The sequence below is a fragment of the Gamsiella multidivaricata genome (assembly GCF_025024155.1).
Source record: "Gamsiella multidivaricata strain RSA 2152 chromosome Unknown BC939scaffold_3, whole genome shotgun sequence".
NCBI classification, from domain to species: Eukaryota; Fungi; Mortierellomycota; class Mortierellomycetes; order Mortierellales; family Mortierellaceae; genus Gamsiella; species Gamsiella multidivaricata.
Window position 1 is genome coordinate 338,778 of NW_026251711.1, and position 21,424 is coordinate 360,201.

General features: G+C 48.9%; 5 protein-coding genes across 5 annotated transcripts; 4 read left to right on the top strand and 1 right to left on the bottom strand.

The window, feature by feature from the left end:
- The first annotated feature begins 272 nt into the window (after positions 1–272).
- BC939DRAFT_147789 (uncharacterized protein) lies at positions 273–1,190 on the top strand. Its single transcript, XM_051550201.1, has one exon. It carries the CDS (start codon positions 510–512, stop codon positions 1,095–1,097), a length of 588 nt encoding a protein of 195 aa, XP_051417182.1. The 5' UTR covers positions 273–509; the 3' UTR covers positions 1,098–1,190.
- Positions 1,191–1,770: 580 nt separating this feature from the next.
- Positions 1,771–6,897, top strand: BC939DRAFT_436086 (uncharacterized protein). Its single transcript, XM_051553566.1, has 2 exons — positions 1,771–3,312; positions 3,423–6,897. The coding sequence occupies exons 1-2, from the start codon at positions 1,935–1,937 to the stop codon at positions 6,791–6,793; spliced, it is 4,749 nt and encodes a 1,582-aa protein (XP_051417183.1). The 5' UTR covers positions 1,771–1,934; the 3' UTR covers positions 6,794–6,897.
- A 5,135-nt stretch (positions 6,898–12,032) lies between these two features.
- Positions 12,033–12,965, top strand: BC939DRAFT_391634 (WD40-repeat-containing domain protein; the record flags this gene model as incomplete). The annotated part of the gene is made up of 1 exon (XM_051551969.1): positions 12,033–12,965. A coding segment is annotated over one exon (933 nt), but the record flags the coding sequence as incomplete, so codon positions are not given.
- Positions 12,966–15,492: 2,527 nt separating this feature from the next.
- On the top strand, positions 15,493–17,137 carry BC939DRAFT_498673 (uncharacterized protein; the record flags this gene model as incomplete). The annotated part of the gene is made up of 6 exons (XM_051559844.1): positions 15,493–15,530; positions 15,612–15,722; positions 15,808–15,955; positions 16,059–16,332; positions 16,796–17,016; positions 17,102–17,137. The coding sequence occupies 6 exons, from the start codon at positions 15,493–15,495 to the stop codon at positions 17,135–17,137; spliced, it is 828 nt and encodes a 275-aa protein (XP_051417185.1).
- A 1,582-nt stretch (positions 17,138–18,719) lies between these two features.
- Positions 18,720–19,229, bottom strand: BC939DRAFT_436135 (uncharacterized protein). Its single transcript, XM_051553567.1, has one exon. The coding sequence runs from the start codon at positions 19,133–19,135 to the stop codon at positions 18,830–18,832; it is 306 nt and encodes a 101-aa protein (XP_051417186.1). The 5' UTR covers positions 19,136–19,229; the 3' UTR covers positions 18,720–18,829.
- Between the last annotated feature and the right edge of the window lie 2,195 nt (positions 19,230–21,424).

Sequence of the window (21,424 nt, forward strand, 5' to 3'; positions counted from 1 at the left end):
GGTTTGTGGAAATACTGGTTCAAGGTCACAGACATAAGGGTTGCATCAAGTTCCTCTTATGCGGGTCGTCCATGGCCATTGGCATCTCAATCGCATCCATCTCCTCATCCCCTTCCTTCCTTGCATCTTTGCCTCTCCACTATCCATACTTTCCTTCGTCTCTCTTTCTCTCACTCTCTCTCACTCTTACTCCTTCTCTCTCTCGCCCTTTATTTGAATACCGCTATTCCCACGTTCAAAACAAGATCCCTTTCTTTCCCGTGCTCCACCCCTTTGCAGCCTAGTCTTTACTGATGAACATTCCTCCATTCCATCCGTTGTGAAAAGATCATTCACCTTGGGCGACCTACCCGTTGTTTTACTGCTCACTTTTTTTTTTTTTTTTCCGTTTGCTGCGACCGAGTTTTTCTTTATTTTCAAGAGTCTTTTTGTAATCATTTGCCACCAAAAACAAAAAGACCACACAGCACACATTTTCTCACACTTCCGATCCCTCACCACAAAGGCCAATGGTAACCAACCACCAGGAAGAGCTGATGCTCACCCGTCGCCAAAAGACCCTTTCCTCGATCATCTCAAACTACATCCCTCTCCACATCATTCTGAACCGCCCCACCGGGGTCTCCTTCTCGATCACGGTCCCCAAATCCCTGACGATCGAGCAATTGGCCCGACAGATCGAGGCCGAGTACGCATTCCTAGTCGAGCGTGAACTCGGCACGTCGAGATACCCTGTGATCGAGTGTGGGGCCTTGTTTGATCATGTCGAACTGCCGCCTCGACAGAGAAGGAGAAGGTGGACGACGACGATTGAAAACGGGGGCGGAGGGGACGGTAAAGATGGTATGAATGAAGAGAAGGACGGGGATGGGCAGTGGGTGGATGAGGATGAGATAGAGGGAGGAGATTTGACGGATGAAAGAGAGGAGGCCGAGTCACGAGGGGTGCAGCTGCGGTTTTCAGATCGGGTGGAGGATGTGCTGGAGTGGAACAGCACTGTTCACGCTATGAATATTGATCAAGGTAAGCAAAAACCGAGTCTGCAGTCGAATGCTTGTTTGGGAAACATGGAGAAGAAAGGAGCGCGTTGCGGATGAGTGGGGAAAACAACACATTATCTTCTATAACAAACGCAGGGACGCTTTGTCATTCGTTCATGTATTGTTCTTTTGTATAGTGGAGGTAATTTTGATCATGGGAGGCTAAGGTATGGTGCCACAAGGAAGGGCGAAGCTATGAAAAAAAAAAAAAGAAACGTGGGCGTAAAGTCGAGTTGGATGGTTTTTTTTTGTCGATCTGAAGTGAGCGTTCTAAGCAGGGCTCCCATGCTATTTATCTCTAATTATTTTAAGAGGGACCTTGAGAGATGAAGGCCATTGATGAACGGCTGACGAAATGCGGATAAAAATAATGGACTATTCATCCTTGCTAAGAGTACTGTACGAAACGTGGAGGGAAATGGAGTTGGAGTATATTGAGAAATATACGAAAGCACGCGTATCGATATCACAGCGTGCACACGTTTTCTGTTTATCACGAACTCCGACCTGTCGTCCGTTGTTTTTTGTTGTTTGGCCAACAATTCGCCGATGCAAAAGCGATGCAAGCGATGGAAAGATGAAAGGCATGCACGGGTGGGTGTTAAGGGATAGGGGGCACAGGGGCAGACTAGTCGAACGAACAAACAATGGACAAAAGGCACACACCATCACATCGCTTTACTTCGCTTCACTTTTTTTGTATTGTTGGAAAAAGTGGGAAGGAAAGGGGCTGGGATCTCGTTCATCAAGGCCAAGGGCATTCACTAATCGTTTCTCTTCTTCCCTCTTTTGTTCTCCCGCGTTATTGCTTTCTATCCTCTTTTGTCAACCCATCCTTCCATCAAATATCATTCATATCGAACGATGTCCGTTTCATCCTGAAAAGGCCTTGGTATGGGACGCAAGCTGTCACTCACAAATCTCGCCCTGGCAGTCGGTCAGGATGCCATCCCCACACAAGAATATTCGTCGCCATCGCTGTCGGCCATGTCGCACCCCAGCTCTTCCCCTGACTCCACCACTACTCCCAGCAATAGCCACTCCAATGTCCACATCTCGCCACTTAATGCCCATTCAAGCGAATCTGACCTGCTTTCAATACACTCTTCAGTGCTTGCGACAATGGCATCCACTCCAATTCGAAGCCGTTCCTCTTCTCCAGTCAGCAACGGCCTGATCGCTGGTGCGAACAGCCATTTAAATTCAACCGCATCAGATCAAACGACTCCAAGGACTTCTACACCAGCAGCGGGTGCCGCTTCCAGCAGGGCACATGAATATAGCTCAGACCCGAGAGCGTCAACCGTGACGACGGATACCACGGCAACATTGCTGGCATCTTCGCTTGTTTCCTCCACATCGTCAATTCTGAATGGAAGCTATCAAGCTGATTCACCTGACACTGTTGAGGTTCCCGCCCAACAAGCGCATTTTCTAATAGAGACGCCTTCAAGAGCCGACTCGTGTCGTCCGACATCGATGTACTCGACCACAACAGATACCACGGCAGCGACAGGGAGTCGTTATTCCGGCGAGAAGAAGTATAGCGATGCCCCTATCAGACCGTCAGCGAGACGACAGCGATCCCGGGCAACGGATATCCTCCTGAACTTGGAGTCTTCCTCGAATGACGCACGGTTTCAAGAGATTCTGCACAACTCAATAGCGTTAGATCATTTCCGGCAGTTTTGTTTCCAAGAATACTCGATCGAGAACTTGCTGTTCTGGATGGATGTTGAGCTATTTGCGAAACCGAGCAAGGAATTTCTGAAGATGGGACGAAGGAGTAAGCCGATGGACCAAAGTGATGAGAAGGATGAAGACGAGAAGGAACAGGATGATCTAGGGGCGGACAAGACACAGGAAATGAGTGCAGAGCAGTTTGGAGTCCAGCATGCGCGGTATATCTATTTGACATATATTGATTCATGTGGGCCGCTGCAAGTCAATCTGAGTGATGAGAGTCGAACAGACATCCCCTGGCCTATTCTGGATTACGAGTCACCTAATGTACTGTCGATGCCTTCGTCTGTGGCGCCTTCACCTCGGCCTATAGAAAAGAAGAAGGGCGGATACCGCTGGGGGTCGTTGAGCAAGGATTCGAGGAAGGAAGAGAGGCGACAGGGAGAAGACGATGTCGTGGGATGGCCACTAGATCGACACATGTTTGATGGCGCTCAGGAGCATACGTATCAACTCATGAAGGGACATACCCTCGTGCGGTTCGAGGAGAGTGATCTGTGGAAAGCCACCGAGAAGATCAAACGTGAACGTAAGTCCTTTACAGCTTCTGCATCGGTTTTGTTTTATCATTGCGGTTATTGCAGTCGAAATCGCCTCATTGCTAACGTTACTCTGCCATGGGATACATGACGAAAACAGAACCCGACGAATACGCCAAGGCAACGTTCCAAGGTCCCTTCAACTCGCACTATCGCCCCAACAAGTCCGTCATCCTTTCTACTGTCGCTCGCTCTCGATCTCGCCACCCGTCTGCCCGACCACTGACACTGTACAACTGGAACAACTCGACCTCGGATCTGGACCGGTCTCGCGATAAGGAAGAGGCCCTGGCCGAAACGATGAGCCAGTATTTTGGACCCATCCCTACATCAATTCGCCATCCCAGTCGTGTTATCCTTGGTCTAGGCAGAGCGGACGATTTCGGTGATGACGAATTCGAGGATTCTGACGACTTTGAGAACTGCGCACCCAACGGCAGAAACCTGAGCAACATAAGGGCTTCAGCGAACAGTGTTGCTGCCAGAGCGGCTGGTGGTACTAGGCGGCACTTGTTCTCCAAACGGCTGAACGATAATATCGTGGGACGGAAGGGGAATTCCAACTTGAGTGAGGATATGATGGACCTTTATGCCGATGATCATTATCGCAGTAGCCAGGACACGGTCGAGATCGAATCGATCGAGAATGGAAAGCGGACAACGCGCTGGATGGTAGCGGGGTACTTTAGCGACCACGTCCGATTGACAGCTGCGCAGAGGAAAAGACTGCTGAGGAGGAACAACAAGCTGACAAAGTTCTTTGGCTCTCGCGTTGATGGCACGTTGTGTCCGGTGGAGGAGATCACGGAGAATGGAGTGAGTCGTGTGGCCTTGGCGGGACCGAGTTCTGCACCAACGATGGGGTCCCCGTTGGCATATGCGCTTTCGTCGTCGACGATTCATGACATGGATAAGAAACACATGAGCAAGCTCAGAGGGAATGGTAAATCCATAAAGATCAAGAGGAACATGATGGGAAGCGGGAGCGAGGTGCTCTTGCTGTCGCCGGGCGAAGGAGTTACGAACAAGCCAAAGTCGAGTAATCTGCTACAGAAATTCAGGAGGAGTTCGCCAGAGCTGGAGGACGAGAGGGGATACATGGCATTCCAGTCTTTGGCGAGTTCTCGACATCCTTTTGACGCCAGGCGCTCACCTACGTCCTCCAGGGGGTCGATTTTCAAGAAGACCGGTGAAAAGGACGGACCTGGCCACTTCAGGTCCAAGACCGCCACAGATCTACAGCACCATGAGAGGCGGATCTTGGCACATCCGCACCCGCTTTGGAGTGGATCGCTTTCCGATCAGGAAGGTGTATCGTCTTCAGCGTATGAACGACGCCGTGGTATGTCAATTCTCAGCATCATGGGTAACAGCAATCTAGGCGGCTATAGTGGTGGCGGGGTGGCACCAACGACACCAACTAGCGCGATGATAGGGCTGCATGCTTGGCACAAAGTTGGGGCTGATCAGGCTGGTGGCGCATCACTGGATCGACAGGCCATGTACTCGAGGCGCAAGAAGGCAGACAAGCTGTCGACGTTCTTTGGAGCACAGTTGACAACACTGGAATTATCCTCACAGCTGCCGATGGGCCAGGAGGACAGTATGGTTGGATTCTCACAGCAACAGCATCGCAAAGCTAAGATTGATAGGATGTCGAGCGATAGCAACCAGCAGCAGTCCAAGAGGATTGGCGGGGTGACGGTTTCGTCTGTGAACCAATTGTCGGACAGAGAGCGAACAGCCCTGTGGAAACGAAATAAGAAGTTGCGTGGTCTATTGGGAGAGTCCTTGCCGGAGACTCAGGTCGCGGCTGCGTTGACCCGTCCGGTACTGTTCTCGTCCAGATTTAAGGGCATAGGCGCTCAAGGTAGACGGACCAGTGCTGGAAATAGAGTAGTGAGAAGGAGGCGGCAGAGTTCGGTGACTAGTAAGGCGGGATCTCGTCATGGTGCTGAGGATGAAGATACTGCTAGCGATGATGGACAAAGCGAAGATGATGAAGAGGAAGAAGAAGGTGACGAGGACATGGATGCGCTTCTGGATGCAAGTTCTGGAGCCAGTCGTACTAGCAAGGGTAAAGGCAAGATCCCGAAACGCAGCGGTGTCAGATCACGCCGTCTATCTACGGTATCAGCTTCTCCCAGGAAGGGTTATCAGTCTCGCCCGTCAAGAGTTCACCGTTCAAGCCTGACTCGCCTAACTAGCCATCAATCCCTGCGCTCTTTCCTGAGTATTGACTCCTTAGTGACCGCCGGCGCGCTTCAAGATGATGATGACTATGACCAAGATTTTGCCACTGGTATTCCGCCATCGCCTGGCATTAAGAAAGGCAGCATCCGACCCTTCAGTCAAACGGATCTGAGCGCCAACGCCCATGTTGTCGGATGCGTGGCTGGCAATAACCGCAGTCCTAAGAAGGTAGGCATGAGTCGATACCATCGCAAGAAGAAGATGGACAAGATCCATCAGTTCCTCGGCGATCGTGTACCGGAGCAAGATCTATGGATGGGCACCGTAGGCCGCGAGAGGACTCAAGAGATGTTGGACTTGAATCTGCTTTCTCCGACGAGCTCTGTTGGATCCGGCTCGCCATCTCTGTCATCGCTCGAGAGGCATGGATTTCATGCTGGGCGGAGCAGCTGTGGGAGTACTGGTAAGGGCAAGACGGCAGATCTGAGGGCGGCAGTGACAGGATCGGCAGCAGCTTTTGGGTCAGCGCCCGCGAGGGTGACGACAGGAGGAAAGGATGAGTCAGCAAAGATGGAGAGATTGCTGTCGGATCCACGGGGATTGGGCATGGGGAGGGGAAAAAGCGAAGGACTGGCCGAGGACCTGAAGCAGCTGCAGGGACAGTCAGTGAAACAATGCTTCACCACGACAGGTCGACTTCGACAGCAGCTTGCCTCACCTATCCCACCACCACTATCTACGTCCAAAGGTGAGAGTATGTCTGGAATTGGTCAGTTACTCCATGCGGACGCCAACGTCAACGCCAACAACAACAACAGTGCGGACGCGGGCTGTATCTCTTCTTCATCAGCTACTTCGGGTCCTGCATTGCCCCTGTCCCCGTTGACTACCACAACGACTGCAGAAAATGACCTTACATCATTTACGCTCGTGCAAGATTCGCGATATGATAATGATTCGGGCGACGATATTGCGGCGGCACAGATCTTGCCGCGATTACGAGCCATGTCTGGGAAGGACCAGGAGCGGTTTTTGAGACGGGCAGAGAAGCTCGAGAGGTACTTTGGACAATTCCCGCCGTCGGTGTTTTTGGAGAACAGTTTGAAGTCGAAGTCATCGTGCACTGGTGATTCACGAGTGGCGAGCGCAGGATCGGAGGGGAGGAAGAAGGAAGAGAAGGGGCAGCGGCTGAAGAAGGATCAGTTGTCGAAGAGATCGTTGAGTGAGGAGGTTGAGGACATGGTCGAGTCGCTGGGGGTTACGGATACGAAGTTCTAGGTAGAGCTGTGAGCAATTTTGACATATCTAGAAATACAATACCCTACTCTCAACGATTATGTATACATACATCAATATATCCCGCGAATAACAGCAATTCACACGCGACAAAAAAGCGGCTATGTTGCACAAGATCCCGTTCGCGTCGCGCGGGGAAGGAACAGCTCCAGATTTGGTATTGTGTTACTAGTAAACGAGTGTCCTTAGGGTTGATAACGGTCGTACCCAGCATGCAGTGAAACGGATTTGCGGTGTTCCTGCGCCTATTTACATCCTTTTGCGGGGCTAAACTCTGAACAGCCCACACTTATGGACTACCTTGCCTCTCGCCCTCGCCCTGACCCTGGCTTTCGCCTTCCTCCCTTCGCATTCACCATTGCTAACTCGCTCTCATGCCACCGTCGCATTCGCTTTCAATTACTGGAAGACGCAAAAGCGGTGAGAAAAGATGAGCAAGGAACATTGCTGCACAATTCTCAGACTGTTGTTTTCCTTCTTTCCGAGAGCCCATTACACGTTACACGGGGGCGAGGGAATAATCTGACTACAAGCACGGTTCCGTTTGGCGGATGCTGCAACGATGGATGTGTGTCTTTGCACTCTTTCCCCCTCTTCCCCACTTTCTCACTTTCCCATTTTCCCTTCTTCCCAGATTCACCCTCCCTCAATCCATCAGGAACTCTTTCTCATCTTTTCTCACTCTTCTGTCTGTCTCTCGTACGTCTCTGCTCGATCTCAATAAGCACAGCCCGGCGGCGACTCATTGGTAACAAAGACACAGTTTATCTGCCAAAGTACCATCCCTGAATGCGCCTGAACAACTACAGTCGAGTCAAGAGTGTTAATGCTAGAATGGCCGAGATCAGGAGAACAGCCATTCATGTGCAATGGATACTAATCCCTTCTTTCATGGTTACAGGAATCTCTGCTAGAAGTGACGAATATCACTCCACTCGACCGCCTTGTTCGTGTGCAGACCGTTTAAACAAAGAATTGGAATAGAGAACATTGCACAGGGACGGACCATCTCCTCGGCTGGTTAAAGTACTCGAGAAACAGATTCCTGTTGAGGTGAGGCACTGTTCCTTGTCAGTCGATAGTAGCCTACAGGCATGTTATAAGGTTATTAATCCTACATGCTTCACGATGGGCAGTCGGTATCGCTGTTAAGAGGCACGGAGAGGGCAAAGGAAGCAAGAGTCGAATAGACACTTCCGAGGTGAGGTGCCATCACTTGGCAGAGCAACCACATATGATATAGTTCATGCAGCTGCTATGTTTTGATTTATGATAGCTCATTCCGCTGCCACATCATCTGTAGTATACCAGCCCACGGCGACTTATTGGTTCCCATTACGTTACTGAAGTGCCTGTCAAGTATAAGTACGTATACTGGCTACTCGCACAGGTATATCAATCTACTAAATCTACTACAAGGTCACTAATATCGCTGCCATCTGCTTTATGACAATAGGCCCTCAGAGAAGCAGCATGTTTGCCAGAACTTTTTCGTCACTGCGAAAGGCTCTCTCACCACAAAAGGAACTGGAACTCACCAACATCTACGTGGAGAATGCACGCAAAACCAAGGATCGGGAAATCGCTTTAGTGTTGTGCGACGATGCGGAGGCTGCGTTATCCCGGATGAAAAGAGCAGCGAGAAAGACTTTTACAACTTCCCTGTCAGTCGAGGATCAAGCCCTGCGCGATGGATTCGCCGACGCCTGTCTCGAGCACGCCAGCGTATTGGAGAGCTATGGATATAGTGAAATGGCACAGGTTAGCTACAAGAGGGCAGAAAAGTGGGGGTAAGTGACAGGTACCTGTTCTTTACCTATCCGCATTAACCGGCTATATCGTATGTCGTACCTAACACATCTCTCACTTTGTTGACTGACCTCTGACTTCAACAGCCATGTGCGTCCTACAAAAGATCCAGGTCTTGTAAGTTCCTCTGCTACTGATAATGCGTGTCGCGACATGGCACGGATCCCTGAGGATATCTTTCCCGATGACATGCGTCAGCCCACCGTCAAGATCGCATTACCAGACGCAGATGAGCGACTCAACGATACTTCCCAGCTCGCCTACTGCCTTGGCCTTCTGCAAGTGACGCTGTCGTCCGAAGAGGTCTTTGAACCAGCCGCAGGAAATTGGGTGAAATCCACAGAGAATAATACAGAGGAGAAGGAGAGACTCAAGACGCTGACGACAGATGTGATCCGAGCATTCGCTCGCGATGAGCTCAAGGATGCCAAAGCCGTTGCAGAGGTCGTATGTCTGGGCCCGGTCCTCGAGAAGGATGATTTTCAACATTTGCTCATGCTCTTTGTTAATGGCATCGAACAGTCCAGCTTGCTGGATGTCCATTCTCTTAAGGGACTGGCGCAACTGATCCAAGGAGCTTCCCCAGGTTACCTCGACGCTGATGACCTAGTCACGATCTTACGTATCCTCAACACCCGCTTACAGGATACTCACAATCAGTCTCTGGCCCATATCTACCAGCTGACACTCGCAGTGTCCAATGTCTTGGATGCCATGGCTGATACCAAGGTCTCAGGCTTAAAGCGTGAAGAGCTGCACGAGCCACTCTCTGCCTATTTGAATGAGTTGCAAGGCAGCAGCGATCCTTACTTGGTGTACCAGGCTGCCTATGCCTTCCAAACGCTGCAGTGTGTTCCAGACAATGAATCACCTTGGCAAGCAACAATGCGGCGCACTGGAATTGCTTTGAAGGGTGTCGCGGGGCTAGTTAGTGCCGTAAAAGGTCTAGATGTTAACGGCTTCATCACAGAACTCGGACATCTTCAGGAGGGACTGGGAGAAGTGATCCAGGTAGCGAAAATCGGTTATGAAGGTGTGAGTGCACTGGCCGAGAGTGGACAAGGACTGTTGGAATCTCTCAAGGCCGGCCTCAGCTTCAACAAGAAACGTGCCTGGTATACAGCACTGCGGGGGACAGACACACTGCTTCGAGACGGTCATCTCGCCAAGTTCAAGACCCTGGTCTGCGAAGCGCCTTGTCGGCGTGATCTAGCCTTTCAACTAGGAGTATGCCAGCGCCTAGGAGACCTTGCTGCCAATCCACTGTGGGACATCGAGCCTCGTCAAGGCGCTGTTGCGTTTCTGGGCGAGATGTACCGAAACGATGCGGTGTGGGGACAGCAAGCTCTCGTCAAACAATGGATCCTTCATATCCTTATGCAGTTGGCTTCGACATTTGGCTCAGCTATGCCAGATACGTATGATGAGCGGATATGTGAGAGGCTCTTGCCTTATCATGAAGTATGGAGTTCACCACCGAGCAGATACTAATAACTGTACTATATTCTATTGTGGTCTATGCGATGCATGGTGTAGGTATCGAATCTTTGTTGCAAGAGCTGGAGTCGAATGGCGATGAGACGAAGGGAACTCTTTATCAGAAATGCCGAAAGGAAAATCGAAGCTTACATCCGCTGCAGGTCGCCTTACCAACCGTCGCGTCATCATCATTGCTTGACCTTGTCCAGAACAAGCCTGATGTTGAAACCGACCTGAGACGACTGAGAAAGCAACGATTGAAGGAACGAGGCGGAGCCATGTACATCTCCCCTCAAGCCAAGGCCAACCTGCAAGCGTCCGATGACAACCTGTTTGACCTGACAAGAGAAGTTGAAGGATTCCTGAGTAGTGACCGTAAGGTGATGCTCCTGCTGGGAATTCAGGTGGAGGCAAGTCGACATTTAACCGGCATCTCGAGTGCGACTTGTGGGATGCCTATAAGAAGAGGGAAGGCAGAATCCCGCTCTTTATCAGCCTGCCTGCAATCGACAAGCCAGACCAGGATCTGATCGCCAAACACTTACGGAAGGCAGAGTTTACCGAGCCCCAGATCCGAGAACTGAAAGACCACCGCAAATTCATCTTGATTTGTGATGGGTATGATGAGAGTCAGCAGACACACAACCTGTACACGAGTAACGGGCTGAATCAGGTGGGAGAATGGAGGGCTCAGATGGTCATTAGCTGCCGCAGCGAGTATCTTGGGCTCGATTATCGGGATCGGTTCCAGCCAGCAGATCACAATCACCAAGCAGAGCCAGCATTTCAAGAGGCAGTCATTGCGCCATTCTCTATGGATCAAATACAAAAATACATAAGGAAATATGTGTCCGCAATGAGACCGGTCTGGCAGGGGGCGGACTACTTGAAGGCCCTTAACTTGATTCCCAGCCTACAAGACCTGGTCAAGAACCCTTTTATTTTGACGCTGTCCTTGGAGGTACTGCCGCGCATGGTGGATCCAGGACAAGATCTCTCAGCCGTCCGGATCACGAGAGTCGCTTTGTATGACCAGTTTGTGGAGCAATGGTTGGAGCGGGGCAAGAAACGGTTTGTTGACAAGAAGGACTTGAGCTATCAAGAAAAGAAGGTGTTCGAGAGCTTGTCTGGCGATGGTTTTGCACAGAACGGAGTTACCTTTTTGAAAGCGTTAGCGGTAGCGATGTACGAAGAGCAAGCGGGCAATCCGGTGGTCGAGCACTCGCCCTTTCGCGATCAATGGACACGGAAAGAAGATTTCTTTAGCCAGGGGGACGAAAAGCAGTAGCTCTTGCGTGAGGCGTGTCCTCTGATGCGCAGTGGCAATCAGTACCGGTTTATCCATAAATCACTGCTGGAATACTGCTTGGCCCGAGCGGTGTTTGAGCCGCGAAGCAGAGAGAGCGCGAGTCGCGCGGCCTTACCTCAAGTCCTGTCGCGTCGAGGGAGCGTCCATTCCGTCATGAGCTATGAAAGCCAGGCTGCTGTAGAGGGATCCGTGGCAGCCATTGAACAGGCCGTGCTCGATTCGCCCTTGGCACGGAAACGCTTTGTGGGCGAGCCATCGATTCTGCAATTTTTAGCAGAGCGTGTCCAACAGGAACCTCTCTTCAAGCAGCAACTGCTCGCCACGGTCGAATGCTCCAAAATCAACAAAGAGGCGCGCAAGGCGGCAGCCAATGCGATCACAATATTGGTCAGAGCCGGGATCCTGTTTAACGGCGCAGATCTGAAAGGCATCCAGATTCCAGGAGCGGACCTGAGTGGCGGGCAATTCGATTCTGCTCAGCTGCAAGGGGCAGATTTGAGAAAAGTCAACCTTCGCAATATTTGGCTGCGTCAGGCCGATTTGAGCAACGCACAGATGGCGGGTGTGCAGTTTGGCGAATGGCCGTACCTCTTAGAAGATAGCATGGTGAGATCCTGCGCGTAATCGCCAGATGGGAGGTTCTGTGCAGTAGGTCTCTACGATGGCACGATCAGCGTGTATGACACTTCGACTTGGGCAAAAGTCCACACCTTGCGTGGCCATACCGACCCAGTTTTGAGCGTGGTGTACTCGCCAATCGGCCAGCAGATCGCCTCTGGAAGTTGGGACAGCACGGTGCGACTGTGGGATGCGCAAACCGGTGCATCCGGTCCCATCTTAAGCGGCCATACCGACATTGTTACAAGCGTGGTATATTCGCCCAATGGCCAGCAGATTGCCTCAGGTAGTCGGGACAAGACGGTGCGAGTGTGGGGCGCTCAAACCGGTGCACCCGGCCCCATCTTAAGCGGCCATACCGAGGGTGTTACAAGCGTGGTGTATTCGCCCAGCGGCCAGCAGATCGCCTCGGGCAGTAGCGACAACACGGTGCGGCTGTGGGATGTGAATTCGGGTCAATGTTTGGCAGTTGTTAAAGATTTCCATGGATCAATCACAAGCATCACTTGGAATCCTGCCCCAAACGGCACCTATTTCGCAACCGGCTGTTGGGATAAGTCCGTTCGCATGTGGCAGGTCATAGAAGAGGAGGATCGCTATCAGGTGCGCCTACATTGGAGTTCGATGCATGACAGACTTACTCTGTCAGATACTTCTATCCAAAACGTGCAAGGCTTAAGCAGGATAAACATGCGGCTATTAGAGCAACGCGGGGCTGTGGGCAAGCCGATTGCGCCTTTGAATTTCCGCGAGGCATGCAAAATGCTCATTAGCATGGCGTCCGTGGCGCATAAACTCAAGGTGCCGTCAAAAAACCAGAGTATGACCGATACCGTCACCACGACCGATTCTCTCACTGTACAGTCAACAAAACCGGTCGATTCGGCGGATGTATTTTTGCTTGCTGGAGACGTGAAGATGGAGCAAATAGGTGATTAGCAACGGTGTCTTGTTTTTTACTCATTGCCAATCATTTAGCGCATGGATCGCGTTTTCTGAAGACAATATACAGAGCAGTTTTGTCCATGACAAGTTTACAAATTAAGTGTGGTGGTCAGGAGCACAAATTAAAGCACTCAATGGGTTCGAAAAACCAAGAACGGGAGCGAAGGCGGTGAACAATGAAGTGATCAAGCTGGGGTCGCGGAGTATTGTGGGTCCGTAAATCTTGACCATGGCAGCCCGCTGTCATAAGTAATATGCCCAAGAGAAACATAACTCTCTCAATCCTAAACAATTCCCTCACGGAGACTATCGTTCCAACTTCCCTCACCGACCCTGGCCAATATCACCAGCACCACCTCTGCGACTAACACCAGACCTACATCCAACAACGAACCCGCCATATTGAAGCAGAATTCAGTAAGCGTTGGATTGCTTACCCACTAATAGGGAACGTGAGCTGTGTTTAGACCATCGTGGGACAGGTTAGGTTTGCACTTGCTGATGAAATGTTGTTGCCATAGTAATTGGACTTAGTGCTAGAGGAACCATTCATTCGGGTAACTGGTATTTGGGCCTGCCTGAGCAAGCCATGGCCCCGAGGTTATCATCCGTTGGATTATGGTTGAACGCCACAAAGCCTGAATCCGTGCTAGAACGCGATGATTACCGCCTTTTTCGATTTTTAATTGGATACGAATAGACCTTCGGGTCCTGAATCATACTATGTGGAGTCACCTTGTAGAGCGGAAATGCTTCATGAAGAGATAACTCCATTGCAGACGACTTTTATTGAACGGGGTGTTGTGAGCAATAGAGTAACCTTGCTGTGTCGATCTGTTGAGATTAAGCCCATTGTTCATCCTCCATGCACCCTGAACTAATTTGTTTCAGTGGACCCTGCTGCGACCCTGCGACGCACAGCAGGACAATGTGGTTTTGGGGCAACGTGGTTTATTTTTTATTTTATTTTATTTTTACCCATTTTTTCTTTCCTTGCTCTGGTTTCCACAGTTCAGGGTAATCCAGGCAGTCAAGATAGAGGTTGCCAGGGGGTGTTGCCAGGGAGGACCAGGAAAGGAGATAGGACGAACGGACCAAAGAAGGAGAGGACCAAGGAAGGAGAGGAGGAGAGAGAAGGAGAGGACCAGGGGAGGATAGGAGAAAGGAGAGGATGACATAGCAGCACAGAAGAGGATAGGACACGGAATGACCAGAGGAGAACCAGAGGAGGATAGGAGAGAGGGCTGCCACAAAGTATCTTTGTAGATGCAACAGTCAATTAATAAAAGCAGAAAACAGCAAAGGTACCAGGAAAAGACCGGCGATAGGTCTTCGCGTTAGTCAGGCACTAGCGTAACCACCATGTTTCAGTAACGAAAAGAATGCCACCTCTTCCAGCATCACGAATGTCCAACCTGGAGCCATGCGAATGCCTGTGAAAGACCCGCGTAACAAGTCCTTTGCAAGGCCCCTGTAAACAATCTGAACTCGAGTCGGCAGAGAAGAGAGCAAGCGCAGTGTGCCTGAGAGGGAGACGGTTTTATTCTTTGGCTGCGTTGTACACTCAGTATACACTACAATACTATGTAGCCACAGGCTTTGTTGATCACCATTGCTGATCCAACTGGCCTTGTACTAATCCATAAGTTACTTGGCATTCTTCTTATTCATCACATCTTGGTAGCTCCACGACCGCTTCAAACTGCTTGCTTCGCTTTCCAGATACTGTCGCATATCCTCCTAATACAAAACGTACGCTAAAGTCAGTCAACAAGCGGTATTGAATATGAATATATGCAGATACAGCTAAAATACCTAGACGATAAGTAGTGTAAGTAGTGTTGGCAATATGGTAGACTGTAGTGGAATACCTGGGCAAGAATAACTGTGGTATATCAGGGTCGAGAAGTAGGTGAGAAAGAGATGTCGGGCCACACACCACACGATATTTATTAAGTTTCAGAGGTAATAAATATCCTCTATAATAAAAATACAGGCACTTTGTAAAATCCGTGTAATCCACCGGAGCTAACTCTAATTTTCACGTACTCTTTATCCACGTACAAGCTGAAAGTTGAGGTTGGTGCTCTGCCATGTCGCATGGACACACACACATAGACTAGACCCAAAAATAAAAATAAAAATATATCTTTTATCTATCTTTCTCTCTCATCAACTTTCTCTCCATCTGTCCGTCTCTATCACCGCCGCCTACCTCCATCCTACTCTGCAGTTCTATTTCTTTGATAAACATATCGATTTACAGTTTCTTTTCCTTGATGTTAAGTTCTCGATAGCTCATAGATCATTATCAGTTATCGATGGCATTGATCTTGATTGCCAACTCAACTTTTGCTTCGCCCAAAAATAAACAAATAGCCTTCCTCCCAAAAATCAATTTCCTCCACATCCGCGCCAAACGCCATTGGTTCTTGCACATTCACTGCTTGACCCTTATCATTCAGAGCCATTCCCTTTGCTCCTCCTTCAACTACTACTAGACTACTGCATCCCTCTTACAATGATTACTGATAACATGGATACAACGTGCGACCAAGTGTATGTGAAGTGTGCCGTTGCTACTTTTTACATCGACATTGGTCCCCATGCTGACTTGACACGAATTTATCGAATCTATAGTCCTGCTGCTGGATCTGTCCGAGCACCTCGAGCATGTAGATGTGGTCAACTTGATCACTCCAGGATCACCTCAAAGAATTGCCCTGAGAACCCCAAGAACAGGCCCGAAAAGTAGGTTCTTTTTTTTTTTTTTTTTTTTATGGGGTGGACTTACAAAAGAACAGTCTGAACTATCCGCCGATGTACTTCACACCAGGCGTGCTATGCTCATCTCCGCCTATGCTGCCCAGTGCGCCCCAGAAAGGCAGCAGGAGCAGGAGCGTGCTGATCGCCATCTGGACGGACCAGAGCATGCGGATCGGGCGCCTGCCCTGCTACAGGACCTCTCCAAGCGCCTCGGATATGTAAATGTGGTCATCTTGGCCACTTCAGAACCAACTTCAGGGACTGCCCTGAGAATTTCAGTGGCACGCCCGAAAGGCAGGTTTTTTTTTTTTTTTTTTATAGGGTGGACTTGCAGAACAATCTGAACTAACCGCTGATGTACTTCTCACCTGGAGTGCTGGGCTAATTCCAGCCTATGCCGCCAAGTGCGCCCGCGAAAGACAGCAGAGGCATGAGCGTGCTAATCACCATCTGGAGGAACTAGAGTATGCAGACCTGGCACCCGCCCCTGCTTCAGGATCTCCCCAGTGTCTCGGACATCCAGATGCGGCCAAACTGGCTGCTCCAGAATCATCTTCAAGGACTGCCCTAAGAATCTCGGTAACACGCTCGAAAGGTAAATTCTTTTTTATTTTTATTCTTATTATTTTTTATGAGATGAGCTTATACCTCTCACCAAGCACGCTGATATAATTACCGTTTACAATCGCCCGAATAGCGCAAAGGATTTAGATGCGTTGCCCTTTGAACGGTGCCCTTTCACTGAGGATTTGGTAACAGGCGTTGAAGTCCCAAGAGCTTACACCACCTTTTCGCCACGGCTCTGCACCTATGCAGCCCATCCAATCCTCCCGAGCTGTGGGAAGCATTCGCTAATAACCTATCTCGGAACTTTCTTTCTGTGTGTTGCTGGAGATTACCCGAATGAGGAGAGGCTGTCAAGAGCACTGCACTGTTCCATGTCAACGAGATTTTGAAGGGAACTGGGATCAGTCTGGCGGTCTATGAAGAGATGCTTCGAAACTTTCGCAACCTCATCAATCGCCAACCCAACAGTGACGAACTTGGATAACATGCAGAGCTCGACACTGGGGCACTTGCGGCTAAGTCAGCTCATGACTTGGATTTCTGCAAAGACGATCAAAAAGCGCTCTACGCTGCAACCACAGCAGCGCTGGATAACAAGGACGAAGGTGTGGCAAAGGTGCTCTTTATTGATGGGCCAGGAGGAACGTTCAAGTCTTTTTCGTACAGCACTTTGATTGCCCATATCCGAGGAAGACGCGAGAAGGACGTGATCGTAGTTGCGTCTGTGATGTTTTGTGTACCTGAGTGTGAGTTAAGGAGACAAAAGAGCGTTATTGTTTATTATGCTCCCGGTATAGGTTTTTATAGCCCCGACCTGGGTCTTGGAGCACTAGATAGCTTAATAGTCTCATGAATAAAAAAGGTAATAGCCTAAATGTAAAGGTTCACTCCCAGTACGATCCCAATTTGGGGTCTGGACGGAAGAGCGTCATCTGGAATTGCTGCCCGGGTCTTGATGGGAGGTCGTACAGTCCACTCGACATTCAAAATCCCGCTCCAGATCATGTAAAGCTCAGTGTACAGTAGTCTTCCAGGTATGCCTGTTCCGTCCAGACCCAAATTGGGACTGTACTGGGAGTGAACCTTCACATTTAGGCCACTTCCATTTTTATTCATGAGACTATTAAGCTATCTAATGTTGGCCAGCAGCCACCGAGGGTACGCAGGATTTAATATTAGGTTTTGGGTTGTGCCTGTATAAAAGGAGGATCGAAACCAGCGGTCTTTTGTTCCTTGTTCCAGTTGAACAAGAAGACCGTTGTGCTGATCACTCGCTACAGGTACCCTTTTGCTTAGATATATCAATAATGAATTATGGTTCCAGTTGAACAAGAAGACCGTTGTGCTGATCACTCGCTACAGTGTGCGTAGTTGTGCGTTAGACCCTTGTATTCAGTGTGGAACACAAATTATTCGAGCATTCAGATTGGGAGTTTCCTTACTCCATACAACTGTAAAAGAACTATCTCCAAGCGCAACACTAATACTCCAAGCCCCAGATCGGGGCTATAAAAACCCCTACCGGGAGCATAATAAACAACAACGCTCTTTTGTCTCCTTGACTCACTCTCAGGTACATAAAACATCACAATGCCTCCCCATGAGTTGCTGTTGGAGGTGGGCCAGCCTATCATTCTCCTTCGAAACATGGACGGCAAATCCGGCCTCTGCAACGATATCCATCTGATTGTTCGAGCATTCCGTCAGAGATACATCAGTGCCGAGATTCTTAACGGTGACTTCAGGAGACGAACAGTTCTTATTCCACGCATACCTCTTACGACTCTGGACGACGGATCTACGCCAATAAAGTTCATTAGGCGCCAGTTTCCTGTCAAACTTGCGTTTGCCATGACCATTAACAAGGCACAATGACAAACACTTGACCGCGTTGGTGTGTATCTTCCTCAGCACGTCTTTGGTGCTGGGCAATTGTACGTCGACTTCTCGCGTTGCAAACACCGAGACAACCTCAAGGTTCTGGTCGAAAATGGCGCCATAGATGGAAAGGAGGGCGTTTACACGCGAAATATCGTCTGTAAGAATCTGCTGAACATCCAATAGACCTTTTTTTTTTTTTTTTGGTAAAAGTGCTATTTTATTTTTTTGCCACGGGCAGTTCTACTAGTTGATTAATAAATATCGTGTAGATGTGTGTTTGGAGATACATCTCTTTCTCACTGACTTCAAGAACCACTATATATTTCACGTAGCGCATCTATTCGAATAAAGTGAATTCAAATTCGATTCGAATTCGAATAAAACTGATAATTCGAATTATTCGAATCATTCGAATTTAAGGGTACCATTCGAATAGATGCGCTAATTTCACGCGATCAATACAGCTGCAGTAAAAAAATAACATCCATTTTCTTCTCTACACTCCACAAGAGAGCACTCTCCCAACTCTAACACCTTTTCAGCCCCACTGCTGTTGTTCTCCTCAGGTTAACAAACAAAAATAAACAAACGTCGAGTCTTTTGTCAAAACTACTCTTTAATATCTTTTGTCTCCCTACAACTTTTTAGTGCCAGCAGATAGGGTTGGGCTGGGGCTTGATATCCACGGTGCGCTTGCAACCGCTAATAAAATTGTCAAAGCGGTCCTGGGAGTTTAGGCCGCACGAACCTCTATCCCAGTTCCCGTTGGCGACATAGCAGTTGTTCTGAGAGAGCCAGCTAACAACGGACTGGCCATTGACCTTGGGATCACCGCAAATGCACCACTGCGGAAAAGTATCAGCGGCAACTTGGGTCTCGGGAGCGCTGCTCATGGCGACCAGAACCATGGACGTGGCAAGGGCGACGAGGAACGATATATTGAAGGCCATGGTTTGATATTATAGTTGTTGTTGCTGTTGTTTTTGTTGTTGTTGTTGTTGTTATTGTCTAGCTTGGTTGTGATCGAGTGCTTGGTGAAGAGGGTGATGGCAAGATCGAGAGAGAGGGACTTGAATGCTTTTATAGCGTTAATCAACGGGCTGTGTCTATTCCGTGACGGTATGTCGCGAAATGCTAAGCCCAGTTTAGGTTCTCAGCCTCTTCTGTTGTTGAGCACCTCGTTCTAACAGTCTTCTTCTCTAGGTTGAAACAACTATGCATCGTCTATGATGGAGCCCGCTCCACTGCCTCATCCCCCTGGTTCGGTTGCCTCAGCCCACTTGGCAACTATGACTAACCTCTGGAACCAATCCGATTGGAAAGGGTCTTTGACATGGCCTTCTGCAAACAGTCGGTGGGCTGGAGTGGTCAGGGGATTTTATGGTTGAATCAGTGGTTTATTCCTACGTTTGGAGAGCTCTTATATACTACAGACTTGGAAAAAATACATTCACGGATTGAAGGATTATTCCTTTTCTCCATCCACATCTCATTAACCCTCTGCATAATTCATACTAGACATTTCTCTCCTTCACAGCATCATTCATAGTCGGTTACAATGAAAATAAAATTTGTCATCGCTATGAAACTGCTTTCCAGAATGAATTTGCTCGTTGCATCCCTTTTTTCCATGTTCGTTCTTTTATCTCTTTTCATTGCTACAGTGCTGTTCAAAACTGAGCAAGTTTTTACTTTGAGAGCTGATACTCACAAACTAGCGATCGGATTACCTTGGGACTTTGTAGGAATGTTCTTTAGTCACTATAGAAAACGTTAATAAAAGATGAAGTCGTTACCAGCAACTATTGTAAAGTTATAGTCGTCGGTAGAGGCGAGGTGATTGGCTCAGTTTTGAACCATACCCACAAAATTTCCATTTTTATTAAAAAACTCATCTTTTTCAGACTTGGTGTGCTTTCCCTTAGCCTTATGAAGGGCACGAAGCCATCTGGGCATGCTGCTGATAAGATTTTGGCAGTACTCCTTAGGAGTGCTGCTGATAAGATTTTGGCAGTATTCCTTAGGAGTGTTGTACCATTCCTTCGAGATGCGCTCCTATAGCTCTTTGCAACTTTTCGGCGGTTCCCGGTACTTTGCCAGCTGTTTCTTGAGGTACGCCCACATATTCTCGATCGGATTGAGGTCGGGCGACTGTGCCGGCCAGAACAGCAAGCGTCGGTCCTCCTCAATCAGATTGGCGGACTTGAGGTATTGCTTGGCGACCTTGACGGTATGCTTGGGATCGTTGTCGTGCTGGAAACTAAACTCGTCCTGTGCCATACTGCAACAGGTACAACTGTTTATTCGAGAATGATGTCATGGTCATAACCATACTGCGCCTAGTATAGTAATAAAGTACAGTCGACCTCCAACATAAGTTCTATTTTGCAACTTATGTTGGAGAAGCAGTCATGTATTCAGTCCAATTGAAAAATATGTATAATTTATTTAAACAGGTTCGCGTTTACATGTTCCTCAGCCCATGCAAATCAATAAGCAATTCCATCGTATCGAGAGCTGCCCGAAGGTTAGCTTTCAATATAACATCGCAGTTGGGATCCTGTAGATCAGCTTCAGTATCCATGAACCCGTTTACAGTCTCTTGAAATGATTCTCGAGAATAGTCCTCATCTGGATAGGGGCTTGAAGGTGGTGAAGAGAAATCTTCGATGGGAACCATCTTGTCCACAGTACGGCCGCGGAGAACAGTTTTGACTACCTGCATCTCTTGATCATCGGCAACTGGTTTCGTGTCCTCGTAATCAGGATCAGAGTCATCATCGTCATCCAACACATCATTATCGGCACTATCCTCATCCACGAAATCATTTTCCTTGAGTGATAGGAACATTCCCTTGTACTCCTTGCGACCCATTATCTGGAGGACGAGCTCGTGGATCGCCTGTGTGGGCCCCTCACTGTGGATCATACTGAGGTAATTCAGAACAGAAAAGTCCTTCTGGAGGGCAATGTCTTCTTCGTTTCCTGCATACTGTTCCATGAGCTCTTCCTGAAGGCGATTGATTTGATCCGCCTTTGTATTGACTCCTAGAGCCTTCAAATGAATCTTTTGGTACTCGGACAGAGTTGGAACCTGGACGAAACAATTACGGATGCAGTCAGGAGTCACCTTTTTCCAAGAGTTGACCAGACATGCCCAGAGTCTCCCATTCGGAATTATTGTCGTAGATGACCTCTTTTGAACACGACGAGTGCAGACAACCTCTAGCATCTCTTGA

Coding starts and splice junctions, on each gene's coding strand:
- BC939DRAFT_436086 (XM_051553566.1), top strand. CDS start 1,935: ATGGGACGCAAGCTGTCACTCACAAATCTCGCCCTGGCAGTCGGTCAG. Junction 3,313..3,422: donor CGAGAAGATCAAACGTGAAC/GTAAGTCCTTTA, acceptor TGACGAAAACAG/AACCCGACGAATACGCCAAG.
- BC939DRAFT_147789 (XM_051550201.1), top strand. CDS start 510: ATGGTAACCAACCACCAGGAAGAGCTGATGCTCACCCGTCGCCAAAAG.
- BC939DRAFT_436135 (XM_051553567.1), bottom strand. CDS start 19,135: ATGGCCTTCAATATATCGTTCCTCGTCGCCCTTGCCACGTCCATGGTT.